At 44.7% G+C, this 17267-nt stretch overlaps 1 protein-coding gene across 1 annotated transcript; it reads left to right on the top strand.

Annotated features, from left to right (window-relative positions):
• The first annotated feature begins 473 nt into the window (after positions 1-473).
• PPIL6 (peptidylprolyl isomerase like 6) lies at positions 474-10383 on the top strand. Its single transcript, XM_005154679.2, has 8 exons — positions 474-554; positions 1800-1895; positions 2338-2526; positions 3407-3469; positions 3632-3779; positions 5029-5085; positions 8679-8814; positions 10272-10383. Exons 1-8 carry the CDS (start codon positions 474-476, stop codon positions 10381-10383), a joined length of 882 nt encoding a protein of 293 aa, XP_005154736.2.
• Positions 10384-17267: the final 6884 nt, after the last annotated feature.

The raw sequence follows: 17267 nt of genomic DNA, 5'->3' as shown, positions 1-17267 counted from the left end.
AGCAAAGAAATTCACATGGAAAGGAGCCACCATGGGGAATTAAACACAAAGATACTGGGAAATCCTTGAGCAAAGGCTCACCAGGGCCTGGAAGACCAGTAGGGAAGTGCTGCTCTCATGTTCACTTATTCTTTCCTCTTTTTGCTGGACATCTGCTTTTACCTGCTGCAGGATTAGCAACAGGATCTTCATTCTTTTCAATGATCCCGTACTGACAGCACCTGTCATGGGCTCTGGAGAGCTGCCTTCAGTCCTCTGCTCTGCCACATGCATACTCTGTAACCTCTTTTTCCTTCCTTCATGGGAAAACAGAAATCAGAGCATTTTCCACCCTCTCTCAGGGTTGAAACCTGCTTACAGTAGGCTTGGGAAGTGCTTACAAATGCAGGGGGGAGGTTGTGTGTTTTGGTGCCCAGTGTTGCCATGGAGCCAGGTTTTGTTGATGAATTTGGACTTGCGCTGGCCAGGGTGCCATGGGCCCACAGCAGATGCTGGTGACAGTGGTGGGGCTGCTCCAGGACACAGCTTTCCACGTGGCCAAGTGCACAGTAGAGGTAAGGCTTGGTCTTCAGCCCCAGCACTGCTTTGGCAGCAGCAGGGAGCAGTGGGGGTTGGAAGTAAATAAGCAGAAGAATGCCTGTGCCCGGCAGCAGCTCTGAAGAAAATACTGCAACTTTCAGGTGTCTGCTGCCGGGCACAGGCACAGAGGCTTTAAGGGCTTCTGGTTCAGCGTGACTTAAGGCAAGGGTCTACTGCAGCAGCCTCACCTCCTTGTTCCTACACGTCCTAGTGCAATGCTGTGTGAGATGTCATGCACATCACGGCTCTGCCCCACTTGCTGAGCAGCTTACTTATCAGTAGTCCTGTAATGCAGCTCTGTCAGTGCAAATGAGAAAGCAAAATGGGGGTTCACAGACTTTTTCTGAGAAGCTTGGCTGTGCAGCAAATGCACTGCACTCACTCCAGTGAGGGGTTCACAGTCTGACCTGTGTGCCTGCCCTGCCTGTAACCTGCCAGGCTTGTTCCCCTAAAGAGAAGCCCTAAAGACAAGACAAGCCAACAGCTGCAGGGGGTGTGTGCCTCTTGGCTTTTCTCCCTTCATTTTTTTTCCAGCCACCATCCCAACAATAGCAAAAAGGATCGTAAGCTGCATAGAAAGTCACTTCTTTCCTTTATTGTTTTTAAGGCCTGCTCAGCTGTCTTAAAGCCACAGCTTGTGGCACTTGTGCGCCACAGCCCACGTGAAGATGAAGCTAAACTGATGGACAGGAATGTCCCACATTGAAATAGCGGTGGGATCCTGAGGCAATGGTACAAGCAAAAGGGACTGGAAGCATTCACCTTGAGCCTTCACTGAGCCACTTGCTCACCCTAAGGCCCTAGGTCCAATCTCGTGGTGCAGTAAGAGAGCTGTGACTCCCCATGCATGCAAAAACACATGCAAAAAAAGCAGTACAAGATGCTCAGCAGCATCTTTGAATATCTCGCTGCTTACAACCATCTCACATGGTGGGCAGGGGCAGGGGGACTACCAGTGTAACTTCAGTAATACTTGTGAAGCAGTTCATCACAGGAAAACAAGACACCACATCCACAAGCAGGGATTCAGAAAGATTTGCGTGTACTCCTGCAAGTGTTGGGAATTATGCTAGAGGTGTGAGGGGTGCAGAGCAGTAACTGGATTAGAACATGGCTTAGGTTGTAGTTCACATGGGGAATACAAGCTGTGATAGGATAGAGCGCGGGAGGGTGTTAAACTGCTTGTAAGCAAGTATTTTTTCCTTACCTTGAAAATACAGGCTCTGAAGCTGAAGTTTCCAAGCAAGTTTGCAGATCCTGTAATACAGCCTTTAGTAGAATTTGCATGGCATGAATATTTACAGGAGAAAAAGAAGGTAACTTTTGTGTCCTCAGGTTGTTTCAGACACGAGTTCTCTCCCCAGGGCTGCTTGGTGCCATCCACAGATGTCAGAAGTAAGCTTTTCTACCCCAATTTATTTAACATTCTCAGAGACTCTTGAAGCAGGATGGGGCTCTCCAGGGCCTTTTCCTGTTCAGTGTAAGCTGTCCCCAGTGTGACACCCAGATAACTCTTGCCATGACAATGTCCTGTAGCATCAGGATCCAGATCTTTAGGGCATGTTAACAGCACAACGTCATCACACTTCACCAAAAGCTGCTGCCAAATCCCTTCCAGTTGGTGGGATTTGGTGTTTCAAAAGTAAGAAATGCATAAAAGTACCACAGGCCATGTTACCTGTGTTGAATATTACTGATTGCTTCTTCACCAAGTGTGTAATGAATCCCCTGAGGCTTTGGTGTCCCACTGAAATGCAGGAACTGAGAGGTGAGGTGTGGGGATACACCTCCTCGGTGATGTGCTTCCTTGATGGCCGGCTGCTGGGGGATGAGAAGGATCTGCTCGACTGGTCTTACCATAATTGGCGCTACCTTGACCATAGGCCTGAGGCACTTTACCAAGCGATTGCTGAGGATTTCTACAGCAAACATCTGAAAAGCACCCAGGCAAGTAGCACTGTTTTATGACAAGGGTGCAAGGTCTGTAAGTGGCAGAAGCCTGATGAAAGGGCATGTACCACAGGGAGGAAGGAGAGTAAGCACAGAGGTGGTAGACTTTTGGTTTTCTGCCCTGTGACTGGGGGAGGGCAGAGCTGGGGCTGGAGATGCCGATGGGGAGCATCCCATGTGGGGAGGACAGCAGAGCCTCTGCACTGTTGGCAGCCAGGAAGGGCAAACACTAGCCGGGGTGCTTGACAAGTATTAACTGTGTCAGGGCTGAACAGCCAAAAGCACAATGCTGACTATGCTGCAAGTGTGCTGCTCAAAAATCCCAAACCACCCAGCCCTTGGGATACCAAAATTCTTGGGTGCCATTATTCTTGGGTACCAAAAGCCCAACAGCCAAACCTCTAATTTCCCAGCCAAGAATTCCTGAAGTGCCATGGTGGGATTTGGTACAGTGCTGCCAGCCCTTGCATGGTATAGAAAGCAGAGAAATATATACCAGAATGAATACCAGTCTGGCTGGGAATAGCCAGATGCGTCAATTTTGGCATGGTGGCTTGTAATCCTGTGGGTTCATTTCTTTCTGCCTGTATTGTATGGGCTGTGACAGGCATGTAAATAAATTCAAGATAAAGAAGCAGGCCCTGCCCAGTAGCTCATTTTAATACAGTTAGGATTATTTCTTTCCAGAACAAAGTGAAACATGCTCTACTTTTTATTTACACAAAATAGTAGGCATGCTGTTGTGCATTGACAGTCCCACAGACATTTTCTGAGATCATCTGCACTGGGTGGCTGGACCCAGGCCTGCGTTAGGAAGTGAGCACAGCAAAGAGAGCTGGCCTTTCCCTCACTGCAGTTGTGTTTATGCTTTAAACAGCATGTGTTCGTGTACCTGGAGATAGCCATTGAGGAACAGCCCATCGGGAGGCTGCTCTTTGAGGTATGTAAGAAAGGAAAAAAGGAAAAGCAAGCAACAAGTCCACCCAGTACAGCGATTTCACCTGCTGAAAGCAGTGGGACAGAAATCTGGCCAGTGGATGTCAGCAAGGACTTTCACACATTGTCAGTTACGAATTTCACACATGTTCTCATCTTCTTGCAGCTCTTTTCAGATGCATGTCCCAGGACCTGTGAGAACTTCCGGGCTCTGTGCGTTGGAGGAGCAAAGTCTCGCTATGACGGCCGAGAGCTCACCTACAAGAACTCCCTTTTTCATCGCATAGTGAAAAATGGGTGGATCCAAGGAGGAGGTGCGTTTCCAGGTGTCCCAAGTAAAACCAAACTACAGCACAAGCCAGGGGGTGATGAATGACAGTCTTCATCCACAGAGACACAACTGAACTCCAGGACAAAGCTAATCTCTTCACTAATATAGATATAGAAACCAGAAAACATTTTCTCTTTTAGACATCTCACTTTCTAAATGTAGGAAAAGTTCTAATAATATGTTCTTTTGCTTATCCAAGACCTTTTCAAAAAAACTTTAGGAAACTAATTGGGAACATTAAAACTTTCTTCCAAGAAGAGTTTTTATACGACCTTTTGGTTAAGTTTGGTAATTCTTTGGTTTCCTAATTAGAGAAACATAAAATAATATCAACAGGAAAACATATTCTTTGTTTTATAGAGAGATTAGTGTATGAAGACATTTAGTGAAACATCAGAGCCCTTGCATACTTGTTGTGAGTTGTCTGAAAACCAGTGCTATGCCTGGAGTGTAGCGCTGAGGAGAAAGGCACTCCAAAGGGTGGTCATGCAGCTTGCCTGACTGACATCCCCAGGGAAGTCAAGACAGGTGTATCAGATGGCATTTCCTTCATTACACCCCTTTGGTCTATCATACATCTTCCCTACCTGTACTTCTTTTTACCTGAGTTTGCTATGTAGTCCATAAAAGCAACCTAAAATTACAAGTTTGCTACTGTAGAGGACTAATGATAACCTGATGGTATAAGACAATGTCTAAATAAAGTAAAAATCCAGACTTCTCAAAAAAGAAAAAAAAAAACAGATGAATCAGGTTTCTTCAGTGCCTCACTCATCAGAAGTTTGGTTCAATGGGATCTTCTCTCTTATCAAATCTCCTTTCTCAGAAAGGTCAGTGGAATTAACTCACCATAGCATCACAGCTGCATTTTCATCCTTTCTTCTTCTAACCCTATTCCCCATGGCAGATATGCTTTTCCAGGGTGCCCCTTCCTTGGTGCTGCCACTGTAAGAGCTCTCCTGGCAGGAGATGCTGGAACGTCTCAGAGGGGCAGACATTAAATGTGCTGAGTGAAACAGTTCTCCACAGAGAGACCATCTCTTGCGGCGGAAGCAGAGCTTTCCCCAAAGGTCTGCTGGAATTTCAGTAGTAAAACAGAAAGATGGAGGCAGTTTTCCCCTAGGCTGATGCACAACCCACACCTCTGACCTTGGCCAAGCTGCTCACTGAGAGCCCCCAGTAATGCCTGTGATAAACCTGGTCTCTGATGGTTACTTTTATCTACCCTGCAGACATCATCAGTGGGAAGGGAGACCAAGGAGAGTCAATTTATGGTCCCACCTTTGAAGGTATGTTTCCTCAGCTATCTTACTGCGCAAAGGGCAAATTTCCACAAAAATCAGGTTTTTGATCTGGTTTTATTCACAGAATAACCTGGAATTTCCTTTATTCTCCCTAAAGCAAACCGGTTTGCTTTTCAGTCAGAATTATTATCTGCTTGCATTAGCAAGAGCAGATTGCTTTAGTGAGGACACTTACTGGTCTGTATTCAAGGCCCGCCTGGACAAGTTCCTGTGTGATGTACTCTAGTTTGCCCTGCTCTTGCAGGTGGGTTGGACTAGATGATCTTTCGAGGTCCCTTCCAACCCTTGGGATTCTGTGATTCTGTAACCTTGTCCCCTTCCCCTCATGTCCCCTGCCAGAGGCTCAGCTCCACCAGCCCCTTCTCCCTGCCTAAATGAGGGCTGATGGTTACCTGCTGCCTACTTCAGATTGTGAATACTCACCTTCGTGGGCAGGACTGTAGAAATGCAAAAATGGATTAGCTACAGATCTCCAGGCACCCAATACCACCCGCTTAAATGCATTTAAAGTAATGGAAGTAAGTCAGCTTTCACTCTAGATTTCCTAGACTTCATGCAACATTTCAGGCTTGGGCACACCACAGGCATCACTGCCAGAGGCTAAGTGACTCTGTGGGTTTAAGGGGAGAAGCTTCTGAATCTCATAAAACCATGAGAGTCATGAAATTACAAACATGAGCTAAATTTAACAAAAAAATGTTCCCCATAATGATATAAAGTAATAAAATGTAAAGGAAAAAAAGAACATTAGAACTTGCAATATTTAAGAAAAACAATCCATATAATTGACATAGATGTTTGGGATCTTCTGTTTAGATTAAATGCTACCCATAAAGATGTTTTATGACAGTTAAAGCACTTTTGAAACTGATTTATGTTCCCTTATATAAAAGCTTTCCCACTGCCAATGGTGCAAATGATGTTACATTTGAGCAGTCTGGGCAGCAGCCAACAGTGAGATCAGAAATGCCACGTGTGGCTGAAAACTTTCTTTCCCAAGATGCAGAAGAACCCAATCACAAGAGGAAGCTGCTCTCGCTCTAAGGCCCTGGAGAGAGCAAAACCCAGCTGGAGGAGGGCCACCCAGCTATGTCTCAGCACTGGTGTGCTGGAAAACTGCTGGAAGTGGCAGTCTGGGGGATTTAAGGCAGTAAATAATAGAGCCATAGAATGGTTTGGGTTGGAAAAGACCTTAAAGCTCATCTTGTTCCAAACCCCTGCCATGGGCAGGAACACCTTCCACTAGACCAGGTTGCTCAAAGCCTCATCCAACCTGGCCTTGAACACTGCCAGGGATGGGGTATCCACAGCTTCTCTGGGCAACCTGTGCCAGTGCCTCACCACCCTAACAGGGAATAACTGTTTCCTAATATCTAATTGCAGTCTACCCTCTTTAAATTTAAAGCCTTATCATTATTTGTCTTATCATGACCTGTCCTTGTCAAAAGCCCCTCTCCAGCTTTCTTGTCAGCCCCTTCAGGCACTGATACTCTGGGCTGCCTAGAGTGGGGAGGAAGGGATGAAAATCACTTCCTTGATGCTACTGCTCCTGAAACAGCAGCAAGCTCAGACTCCTGGAACACACATGCCTCAGAAAGAACATAAGCCAATATTGGAAAAAAACAGGACTGGCCATTAAATTGTTTGCATGACGGATGTCACCAAGGATTGCTTTTCCAGCAGTGCAAACCGACAGATTTGTGACAGTGCACATCTTACACTCTTTGCACTTTCTGGTCAGGTAGAAATTATCCATGGAGGAAAATGAGTTTGCGCGTGCATAGGTACCTCTGCATACAGGACAGCTGCAGCCCTGCATGCTGCCCAGGCTGCGGCATGAAGCCCCAACCCCATGTGCAGTGTTCTGCTCCCAGCTCCACCCTCTTCCTACAGGCTTGTGCTTTCTCTGTGCTACCCAGGAAAGATGCTCTCATGCCATGTGGGAAGGTGACAATAGGTCAAAATGGTTTAAGTAATTTTGAGGTGGATTTAATTTGGAATCTGTCAGTTTTGAAAGTGTCCCTGGAAGAGTTTTATTACCATATTGCACATACTCCACATGTTGATGTATTAAAGGAGACAATTGCTAATTATTCCCTGCCCCCTTTTCAACTAGAAGTTGCTTTTCATGGAGAAAGGTGTTCCCTTGGGTATACCTTTTTATTCTAAGGCTAAGATTGCTTTCCCAGTACTTCCTGCAAACTGTTCTGCTCTGAGGGCAGAACAGAAATATCTTCAATACTTGCAAAGGTTGAGAGATGCTGCTATCAGCCGCAAATGTTCTGGGAGGCTCCGTGCTTGGCAAGTGGCCGGGCACTGCAACCAACGCCTGCTGAAATTAATGAGACACAACTGCATTTTACTGTAATGAGCAGAACGGGCTGGGGTGATTACAGAAAATCACTTGGACTAGAGCATCATGCCATAGGATGAAGCATCCTGCTCCAAAATGAGTCTGCTGAAATCATCTTGCAAACCACAGGGCAGCAGTCAGGGAGTAACCATTCAGATAAAACTTAATTGCCATTTTTATGAATCAGTTTCTGAGAAGTGGCTCTCAAACAGGGTAGAAAGAATTTTAAAAATAATTAAAAAAAAGGAGAACTATAAGATCTGTTTCTACAGTCTCAAGTCTGTTGAGAACTCAGTGGGGCTCCTGACTGCTTGGTGTGATCAGGACTGAAACAAGTGACAGAGGAGGCCAGGATCAGTGGAATCACTGCTTCACACCTCATATAGCCAGGTTCCCCTCCATGGAGAAGATGGAAGCAAGTCCTTGCCATCATCCCCCAAACCCAAGCACAACTAATGCCTGTTCTTTCACAGTCACACCTCTTGAGAGCCTCACCAGTCCTTCCTCAGCTGGCACAGAGGATCCTCTTCACCTCCTTGCAGCTCTTGCTCCCATCATCTGCCTCCTCTCCTCCCCCTGGAACAGAGCTTCTCCTCTGGGACCACCCTGGCCTCCTTCACTACACATCTGCTCTCCATTCATTCAGCTCTGTCATTTTATTTGGCTAAAGAAGTCTACTGCTTGCCCCCCTGCATGTCCTGCCCTTACAGCCCTGTCTGTGCTCACAGGAGACTTTGTTCTCTTCACTGCAGGCAGCAGCATGAGGGGAGGCAGAGCAGAGGCTGTGCTTGGAGCATCTGCTCTGCCTCCCGCCTTCCTCATCTGTACAGTGGGAATAATCCCAAGTAGCTATGGGGAAATGCTGTGCTAAGTGCCCTGAGCTGCTCTGATGAAATGCATCATAGACAAAGAGGAGCCAGAGACATTGTTGCTGTGGTTCTAATACTCACTAGAGTGCTTCTTTATGGGTATTTTTTCATTAGCTTCTTTACTGGCTTAAGCAATAGACAGTTGTGGAAAACTCTTTCTAGGAAGGACATTGATTCAAATCAGACTTTGCTTGCATGAGACTCGATGAGACCTCTGGGGAAAAAGAGAAGGGAAAGAGAGAGTGGGCAAGGAGGAAAAGGGAACTTGTAGGAGCTAGCAAAAGGCAGCTGTACAGTGAATGGGAGCAAAAAGGGCAACACAGTTGCAGCCTTTCATCCCTGAATTCTCTCCCTAGATGAAAGCTTCTCTGTCCATCACAAGGGAAGAGGGATCCTTGGGATGGCCAACAAGGGCCGTCACACCAATGCCTCGCAGTTCTACATCACCTTCCAGCCATCTCCCTACCTGGACAAGAAATATGTGGCTTTTGGGTAGGTACACATAAGCTTGACACTACTGAACTGTGCGGGATGTTGCCCTGAGAATAAGTATCCATTAAATCCCTACAGCAGCTGCCACACAGATGCCTCTGGCCAGAGGGAAGATAGACAAGTCAGATTTGAAGTGCCTAGTGACACTCATCCCTCCTTTCTCTATTCTGGCCTGGCTTTCTCGAGCTGGAAAACCCAGTGGCAAAGCTAAGGCTAGGCATCTTCTGAACCAAGGCTGCAAACCTGTGGCTGCATAGGTTGGTGTCAGCTGAAGGTGGGCCCTGATGGACAGGGGGTACTGAACAAAGCCTCAGGCTCTGTTCTGCCCTCATAAGCTGAAACAGTTTATTTTACTGAATGCATGCTGGGAGTTTGTTCTCAGTAGGTTAATGTATATGGCTGGCCTTATTAAGGTTTTTAATTGTTCAATAATGTAATAAGGAAGATTATTGCTCTGGGCAGTTTGCTTGATGTAAGGGAGCAAAATATATATGTATTACCATAGAGAGGAATTTGCAGTGCAGTTTCCATGTTAACCACATCACGGACTGTAACCACAGCAAAGATTTTTAAAGGAAGTAAAAAGTATAACTGTCTAACCTACAGAGACAACCCAAAAGCGATTACTGGCTGGACATATTTATAACCATTGGCATTCACATCAAGTTTCTGCCCTGCTACCAGCTCTGTGTAATTTGAAATGTGCAGGATCTGTGATCCTATATCCAGGCCCTCCTAAATCTGAGTGGGAGTTTAATCCTGAAGGAGCAAAAAGTAGCCACAGCACACCAGCACAGCCTGGCACTTTCCGGCTCTGCTCTGCTCAACCCTTCTGATGTCCCCATTTGGGCAAGGGCCACCTGCAGTGTCCTCCCCACGTAGTACCACTGTGCTGACTAGGCTGGGCTGGGGTAGGATATGGTATAAAGCTTTCAGGAGCACTGCTGGCATCCATTGCTGCAATGGTACCTGCACAAGGCACAGCTCATGCTCCCACACTGGGGAGCAGGACAGGCTCAAAACTGTAAAGACCAAAATTTTGGACTGTTTTCAGGATTCAGATTGGTGCTGTGAAGAAAGAAAACAAAAGATACTTCTAAGGGAGTCACTTTTAATACCATCACTTTCGACAGCATCTCCTGACTTCTTTCTCCTCAAGAGTAATGGCCATTTGTAGCTGGGTCACATGGTACAACACTTACTTGTTTAAATAAATGCAGCTGCACAAAGCTACAGTATTTTCATCTCTCCTAAAATAACAACTAGAGGCTATTTAATCAAGAAGCGATGGCATTTGCAACTCCATTGCAAAGACCAACTTTTTAAAGATCAGAGCGAGTGCAGCCTGTCAATAGGAAACCAGTGCCTGGGGTATGTTATAGCCCTGCACAAGCCAGAAGCTGCAGATCTGGCTCCAGATGGAGACAGATCATAAGTGCACTTTCCCCCTCCTGTAGGCAACTGATCGAGGGCACAGAGGTCCTCCAGAGACTGGAAGCCGTACCTACTGATAATGAAAGTCCTAAAGTACCCTGCAAGATTACAAACTGTGGGACCTTTGAGCCATGAACACCAGCTGGTTTTCGTGCCTGCTGAAAGGTAGAGCACAGTTTTCTACTCAACTTCTTACAGACCTTAATGGCTTTCACTTAAAGCAAAAATAAAAGCACTTCTTGCACATGTGAGTAGCTTGGAAGTGTTCTTTTAGCTAAAAAAAAAAGTGTTCATAAGGCGTTAAAAAGCCCTTTTACAGGAGTGTAGAAAGACTTGTGGACATATCTCAGTGCCCATCTACTGTTTATGGGAAATGGTGTTAATATGATTACACAGTGACAAGCAGATATGATAAAATGTATATATGGCTAAAACACGGGTGGAGAGGTGGATACACACCCATAGGGATAAGTCTAACTGTTCCTGGCTAAATTCTGCCTCTACCACAATCTCAACAGCAAAACTGCCCTGCCAGGTTTGCCTCAGAAAGCAGGAAAAAACATGTCTGCAGGACTGTGGTCTCTCTGAATGTCATGTATTTGATCCTGCACTGACTACTATAAGCTAAGAGTAACACCCTTGAAATCAAGCTGGGCTACATCAGGCTAAAACCAGGAAATGCTAGAGCAGGCATAAGCTTTAAGTAACTACTTTTGGCAAATGGTGTCAAATAACAAAAGTGTGACTATTGCAAATAAAACAGAGAAAAATATTGTTTATAAAGTTAATATAAACCAAGAAATTTTAAGGTTATGTGTGGATGTAAATATATAGAATTAGAATAGTTAGGGTTGGAAAGGACATTAAGATACCTGGTTCCAACCCCCCTGCCATAGGTATGCCTCACACTAGACTATGTCACCCAAATACACAATGTAATACACAATGATGGCTAATGTCAGTGACTTCTTACATGCAAGATCTCTCTGATGTACAGTGAAGAGCTTGGGCATGGATGGCTTCAGCAGATGACAGCAGGTAAACATTAAAAGAAGTCATGTGGAAGACCAAAATGCAGGCTGGAAAGACAGGTCATAATCAAATGCATTGGAAGTTCAAAGGGAAGAGCATGCTAAACAAGCCCTGCTGTGCCAGGACCACAGACACTGTCAGTATATAGCTCTCTCACCTCAGTTTCCAGCGCTGCTAGGAGTACTGTACTGAGTGACCTTTGCTCCTCAGCTCATTGTATGAGCTGCTAAACCCCACAATACCAGTGTAAGATGAAAAAGACTGAATTGGAGAAGTATTAGGAGAGATCTAATTTTGTCCAAGCTTAAGCCCATGGATTTAATGAAAATAACAATCTTAAGTCTATTTGCTAAATGGGAATGAATTTAACAAATTGGCAAAATGAATTTAACTGAATGCCTTAAGGGAGCATAGACCACAGGCTCTGAGCAAGTGTAGAGATTGTCTTAGTTTTAGCAACATGATTTAGGTTTTTCTTTACTTATGGTATAAAACAGTAAATTTATTTAACCTAAAATATCTGTATGTGTTTGTAGCTAGCTAAGGAGCTACACATCTTATCCTTCTATTTTCTAAAGCATTCTGCAATCTATACATAGATTGTATAGATCTATGTATGCAATCTTTATATAGACTGTATAGACACAGGAGCTAAGTCTTCTGTAGGAACATTTCAATTCGGTTAAATTGCCTAGACAGTAATTATTTTCACTTCATAGTTCTGGGTCAAAGATGAAAATACAGTGTTCTTCATAAATCAACACATTTCCTGACAAATTACTTTCATAAGTAATAAAGACTACTGCTATGAAAGGATATGTCTTCCGAACTCAGTCCTGGGACAGAGGTTAGTGCCTCTTATTTTTCGCAAGGATTTAAAATTATATTCAGATATTTAAAGATAAAAGTCCGAAAATTCATTTTAGTTCTGCAGGTTATAAATGACAAAATTAAAAACCCAACTGATGTGTATTTGCTGATGGTTTGGTCACCCATGGCAGCCCCAATCTACAGTGTGGCTGCACCCCAGGAGTGACTGAGCCAGAGCACAGTCCTGATCTGATCAGCAGTCAGAGCCCAGAAACTCATGCTCTGGCAATGGGCAGTGTTCAGGATCCCTCAGGGCAGACAAAAGCCTGACCACATCAAGTACCAGAAAGCCGATCCTGTGCCCAGAGTCATAGACCTGGTAACAAGTATGATGGCTTGACATATGACTGTATCATACACTTGGGGTCTACAAGAGCTGCACAGGGTGACTGGGCAGGATACAACTGGTTGAAGTTACACCACATAGAAAACGTTATAACGAGAAGAGGAGAGTACAACCAGGAAATATTTTGAATTTCTGCCATAATGATCCTTCGGGCAAGCCACAATTACTGTATTTGCATTGGTCAGGACAGGACTCTCTGCCAGCAAAAATGTGGTAAAATCTTTCATCCACTATTAAGGAGATCACCTAAAAGAAAGAGTGTGTCTTTCAAATCTGGCTCCCCGGTGCCTGCCTGCAAGTTGGGTATGCTTAAGAAGCCTAATGATAAAGAATGAAACAGAAAAGGAATAATAGTCTTAACCTCAATCCAAAATTATGTTTTGTGACATATTTTCTACTATATCTTACATCTCTGGTGAAGTCAGTAGGAATGCATTGCCTCCTCTGAGAAAGCCACACCAGAGAAGTGGCATGCACAAGTTTTGAGAGGACACACAAGTCCAGAAGCAAACCACGGGGTTTCCAAAAAGCCAGGAAATTCAGGACAGTCTGCAGACAGGGAGGTGAAGATTTCCATTGCCAGCTGCTGGTTTTGGAGAAGTTCCCTTCCCAGCAATCATGTAAAAAAACTCCCTTCTACAAAGCGCAGATGGCAGCAACCAGAGTCCTGAGAAAACAATTATCTTACTGGATTAGAGTGTTTTATTTATGCAGTGTGTCACTTCTGTAAGAAAAACTGGTATCTTACAGGTTTTGCTATTAGAGCTTTACACTGAGCTTCTTACTGTAATTCTGGTAAGGTTTAGGATGTGAAGAAGCAGGAACAGGTGGCAAGCTGAACAGAGCTCAATCATGCCTGTACCTCAGATGCTGGAGGCCAAGTCAACATGACCCAAGGACAGATACAGGCCGGGCTGCAACACCCATGAGGCTGTAGCCCAGGCAGGGGCCAGATGCAAGAGCCTCAGTCTACAAGCATCTAGTGAGGAAAAGTTGGGGAGCCCTGCTGAGTTTCCTTCTCTTGAGAAGCTCCCAAGCTGGCCAAGGCACCTTTGAGCACACAGCTGAACTCCTAGAGGCAGGAGGTGCTTCTGCCCTGACACAGGGCAGAGCCCATTGCTGTATTACACCATCACCACAGAAAAGTGTGTTAACAATACGGTAAATACTCTTGCAGGAAGACTCCATCTAAACATTAGCCTTATTTTTCTTGAGTTACCTAAACCAGCTTGACCTCATTCTGTGGTTGGCACTAGCTGTCCAGGGGAAATGTTTATTCATTCCGCCCCATCTCACCTCTGCCTCTTGCTTTCCATTATTGTCCTCATGACATCTCTTCAGTTTGCCTTAGGCTAAAAGCAGTGGCCTCTACCACTACCTCTAAAAAGATCTAAGAAGAATAATCTAGCACTACTACATCCTCACTATCACTCTGCATATATTTTTCTGTTTCTTACATTGAAAGCAGACTTTTCCACCCCATGGGGTGGGGCTGAACTGCATGTACTGCAGGACGCATGAGAGGCCACCAAACAGACATAGCCCCAGCTTGCTGGCCTCAGGCAAGCAGCTTGTGCAGTGCAGGTGCCAATGTCCTTACCCACAGTTTCTGCTGGGGACAGACACATGAGCAGCTTACACACACACTTAGACATCACACAGCACAGCATACACCACCCTGAATGTGCCTTGGGGCTGTATCCAGCCCTGATCAGACACACCTCTGCAGCAGGGTTTACTACCATACCTGTCTCACAATGCAAAGATTAACTTAGGTTATAAATCTCTGAGCGCAGGAATTGAGGCATCATTTCTGAAAGATTACAAAGGTGATGAATGGCATCATAATCCAATAATGCACTACTATGTAATGGTATAAAATACCCCAAAACCTCTCTGGGTGGTGTCTGTTCCTTGTTAAAACACTCATGATGTATTTACACTTTACACACATCTCTTTGCATGCAGGTGAAGTAGCAATTTGGAAATGAGAACAAGTGGTTACAAACTGAATCAAATATATGTCCCCTTTAATTTGTCTACTGATTTGTTAAATTTTTCTATTTTTTTCATTTATTGTCACCACCCCAACCTGCAGTACACTCCTCTGGAACCTGTTTAAAAGCCCATTATCACATCTTGCCACACACCAGTTGATAGGGGTTAATAATAATAATAATAGGGATAATTTTAGAGGGCCTACAAGAAATCTGGAGAGGAACAAGGGCATGTAGGGATAGGACAAACAGAAATGGCTTTAAACTGGCAGAGGGGATTAGATATTAGGAAGAAATTCTTCACTGTCAGGGTGGTGAGACACTGAAGCAGTCTAGAGAAGCTGTGGCTGCCCCATCCCTGGCAGTGTTCAAGGCCAGGGTAATGGTGCTTTGAGCAACCTGGTCTAGCGGAGGTGTCCCTGCCCATGGCAGGGGGCTGGAACTGGATGAGCTTTAAGGTCCCTTCCTACCCAAACTGTTTTACAATTCCACAGTTCAATGATATAACACAATCTGCTGTGAATCCTGAGCATTTAGTACATTATGTGCTTTTACTCTATGTGCTTCCCTAAAATGGACATATGCAGACCCGTAGGTTTTACCCATTTTTGCCAAGGACTTTACATAAATTTCCAGTAATGCAGTGCTTGGAATTCCTTATAGATTCAAACCAGAGTCAAATGCCTTAACTAACCACTAAATATATAACAGCACAATGAAAAACAAATACAGTGATGAATGTGTTATTTTAGATCCAGCAACAACAACCCAGACTGCCATGATCCTGCTGACTGTATGCTGCAACAAAGTCCCAAGATGCTGACTTTAAGAAAAAACAGACAAACCACATTTATCATTCACTTGGACTCCATCAGCCCCCAGGATTAAATGATAGACATGCTTGCACTCACTTGTGGGAACATGCTGTAGCTGTAATTCTTGCCCTGCTGGTAATCTTGGTTCTGTTTTATCATGTACTTCCTTTTTTCACACTTTTTCCATATATATACACACTAATTAGAATCTTGTCTTTTATCAATCACATTTAACATTTGTCCTATGTTTTTCTTCTCTAAAAGAGATTTTAGTATGAAACCCTCATGAAATGCAGATTGTAGCAACCATGACACTTCATGTGCCCAGCACATCAACTGAACTGCTGCTGCATCCCTCAAACAACACTGTGACAACTGCTATACATATCATAGCCTAAAAGCCGCGGAAAGGAAAACCTGAATTCAAATAATGGCACATATCTAGTGAAATCACAAGAGGTTTTATGAATCAAGCCCTGATTCCAGTAGGAGACCCTAAGCCATAGGAAATGCCTCTATTCAATGCTTGCTGCAGCTTCAGTTATGTTGCAGTATGTTTATGCTGCTCCTCAATTTATTTTACATGCTACTTATTCAAAGGTAGCACAGAATCACAGTATTTTAATAATGGATGTGAAAATCACTTCTTATTAAAAAGCCAGCAACTTTAATCACACTGCAGGAATAACTGAAGTATTTCACACTAACACTCCAGTAAAAAGTACAGGCAGAACGAAAGATAACTAAAGGGAGTGCGTGACTTCACTCACACCTTCCTTATTTCAGGTGTCACTGATGTTTACACCAAGAAAATGTTTGGTCATTTCACCTCAGTGGCTACGAGGTTCCTGTATTGCAAAACTGTTTCTCTTCTGTTTCCTTTGCAGCCCTTTCTTTGTATTTTCACTCAGCAAACCATTAGCCATCCTGCCCACCAGCAGGAGCACCACTATACAAGATGGCACAGAAGCTTGTCAGAAAGCCCTATCCCAAACTGTGTATTACCAACAGTCCTACAGAGCTTTCTGGAGCTCACACAGTAATCATGATAGGTAGCTTGCCTTAAAATTGCTGAATCTGTATTGGTCTCTGGGCTCTTGGCAATAAAACACCTTCAGGAAAGAAAGTAAAATGGAAGATTAAGCTAGGGATTCATTTGACCATTTTCTCTTTATTGCCCAAGTCCAGCTCACACTTAGGAGAAACAGGTGGATTTTCCTGATTGTAGCTCCTCTTCCCTTGGTTCTTTCATTCTAATGGCACCTTTCTTCACACCAGAACCTTACTAAAATGTGCTTTAGAGCTCTAGCTTGTCTGTTGTCCTTGACAAGCACGCATTAATGTTTGTCTTGGTTTCCCAACATTTGTCTGAGTTGGTACTGCACAAACTGTTGCGACAGATTTACACTGATTTTTACTTGCAGTGTCCACTACTGATGATATACATTGACTCAAGCTGCCTTAGGGAAAAAACAAAAGACAGAGAGAGGTAATGACAGGCAGAAGGGGAACTCTCCCCAGCTATCAGAAGGGAGTAATAGATGTATTAAATGTACTATTTTCGAAGCTTTTTCAGGGTAGAAAAGGGGGAGGAGCGTGAAGAGATGACCCTCACAGTAGTAGTAATTACTCTGTGAGAAACCCACCACAAAACCACTGGAGCTGGCAGAGGCACAGGAGCCCGTGCTTGAAGTGAGCTGAGATCAGGGTAAGAAGGCGGGAGCACTCCCTGCACAACTGGTACTTGTGGAAGACCTCGCGCTCTCCGTCATGACCGTTGAACCCCTCCAGCTTGCAGGACAGCACTTCTAGGCCATCGGTCACTCCACGACCGCCTCTCACTTACGGCGCCTGCGCACGAAAAGTCCCGTCCCTACCCCCCCACCTCGCTCCCACCCAATGAGCAGCAGCCGCTCGATAGACCTCATCGGGTGGGCGGGGCCTGCGTGCGGACGGGAC

This window comes from Melopsittacus undulatus, chromosome 3, assembly GCF_012275295.1.
Source record: "Melopsittacus undulatus isolate bMelUnd1 chromosome 3, bMelUnd1.mat.Z, whole genome shotgun sequence".
NCBI lineage: Eukaryota > Metazoa > Chordata > Aves > Psittaciformes > Psittaculidae > Melopsittacus > Melopsittacus undulatus.
Note: the sequence above shows the minus strand (reverse complement) of the source record. Positions and strands in the feature narration are given on the sequence as shown.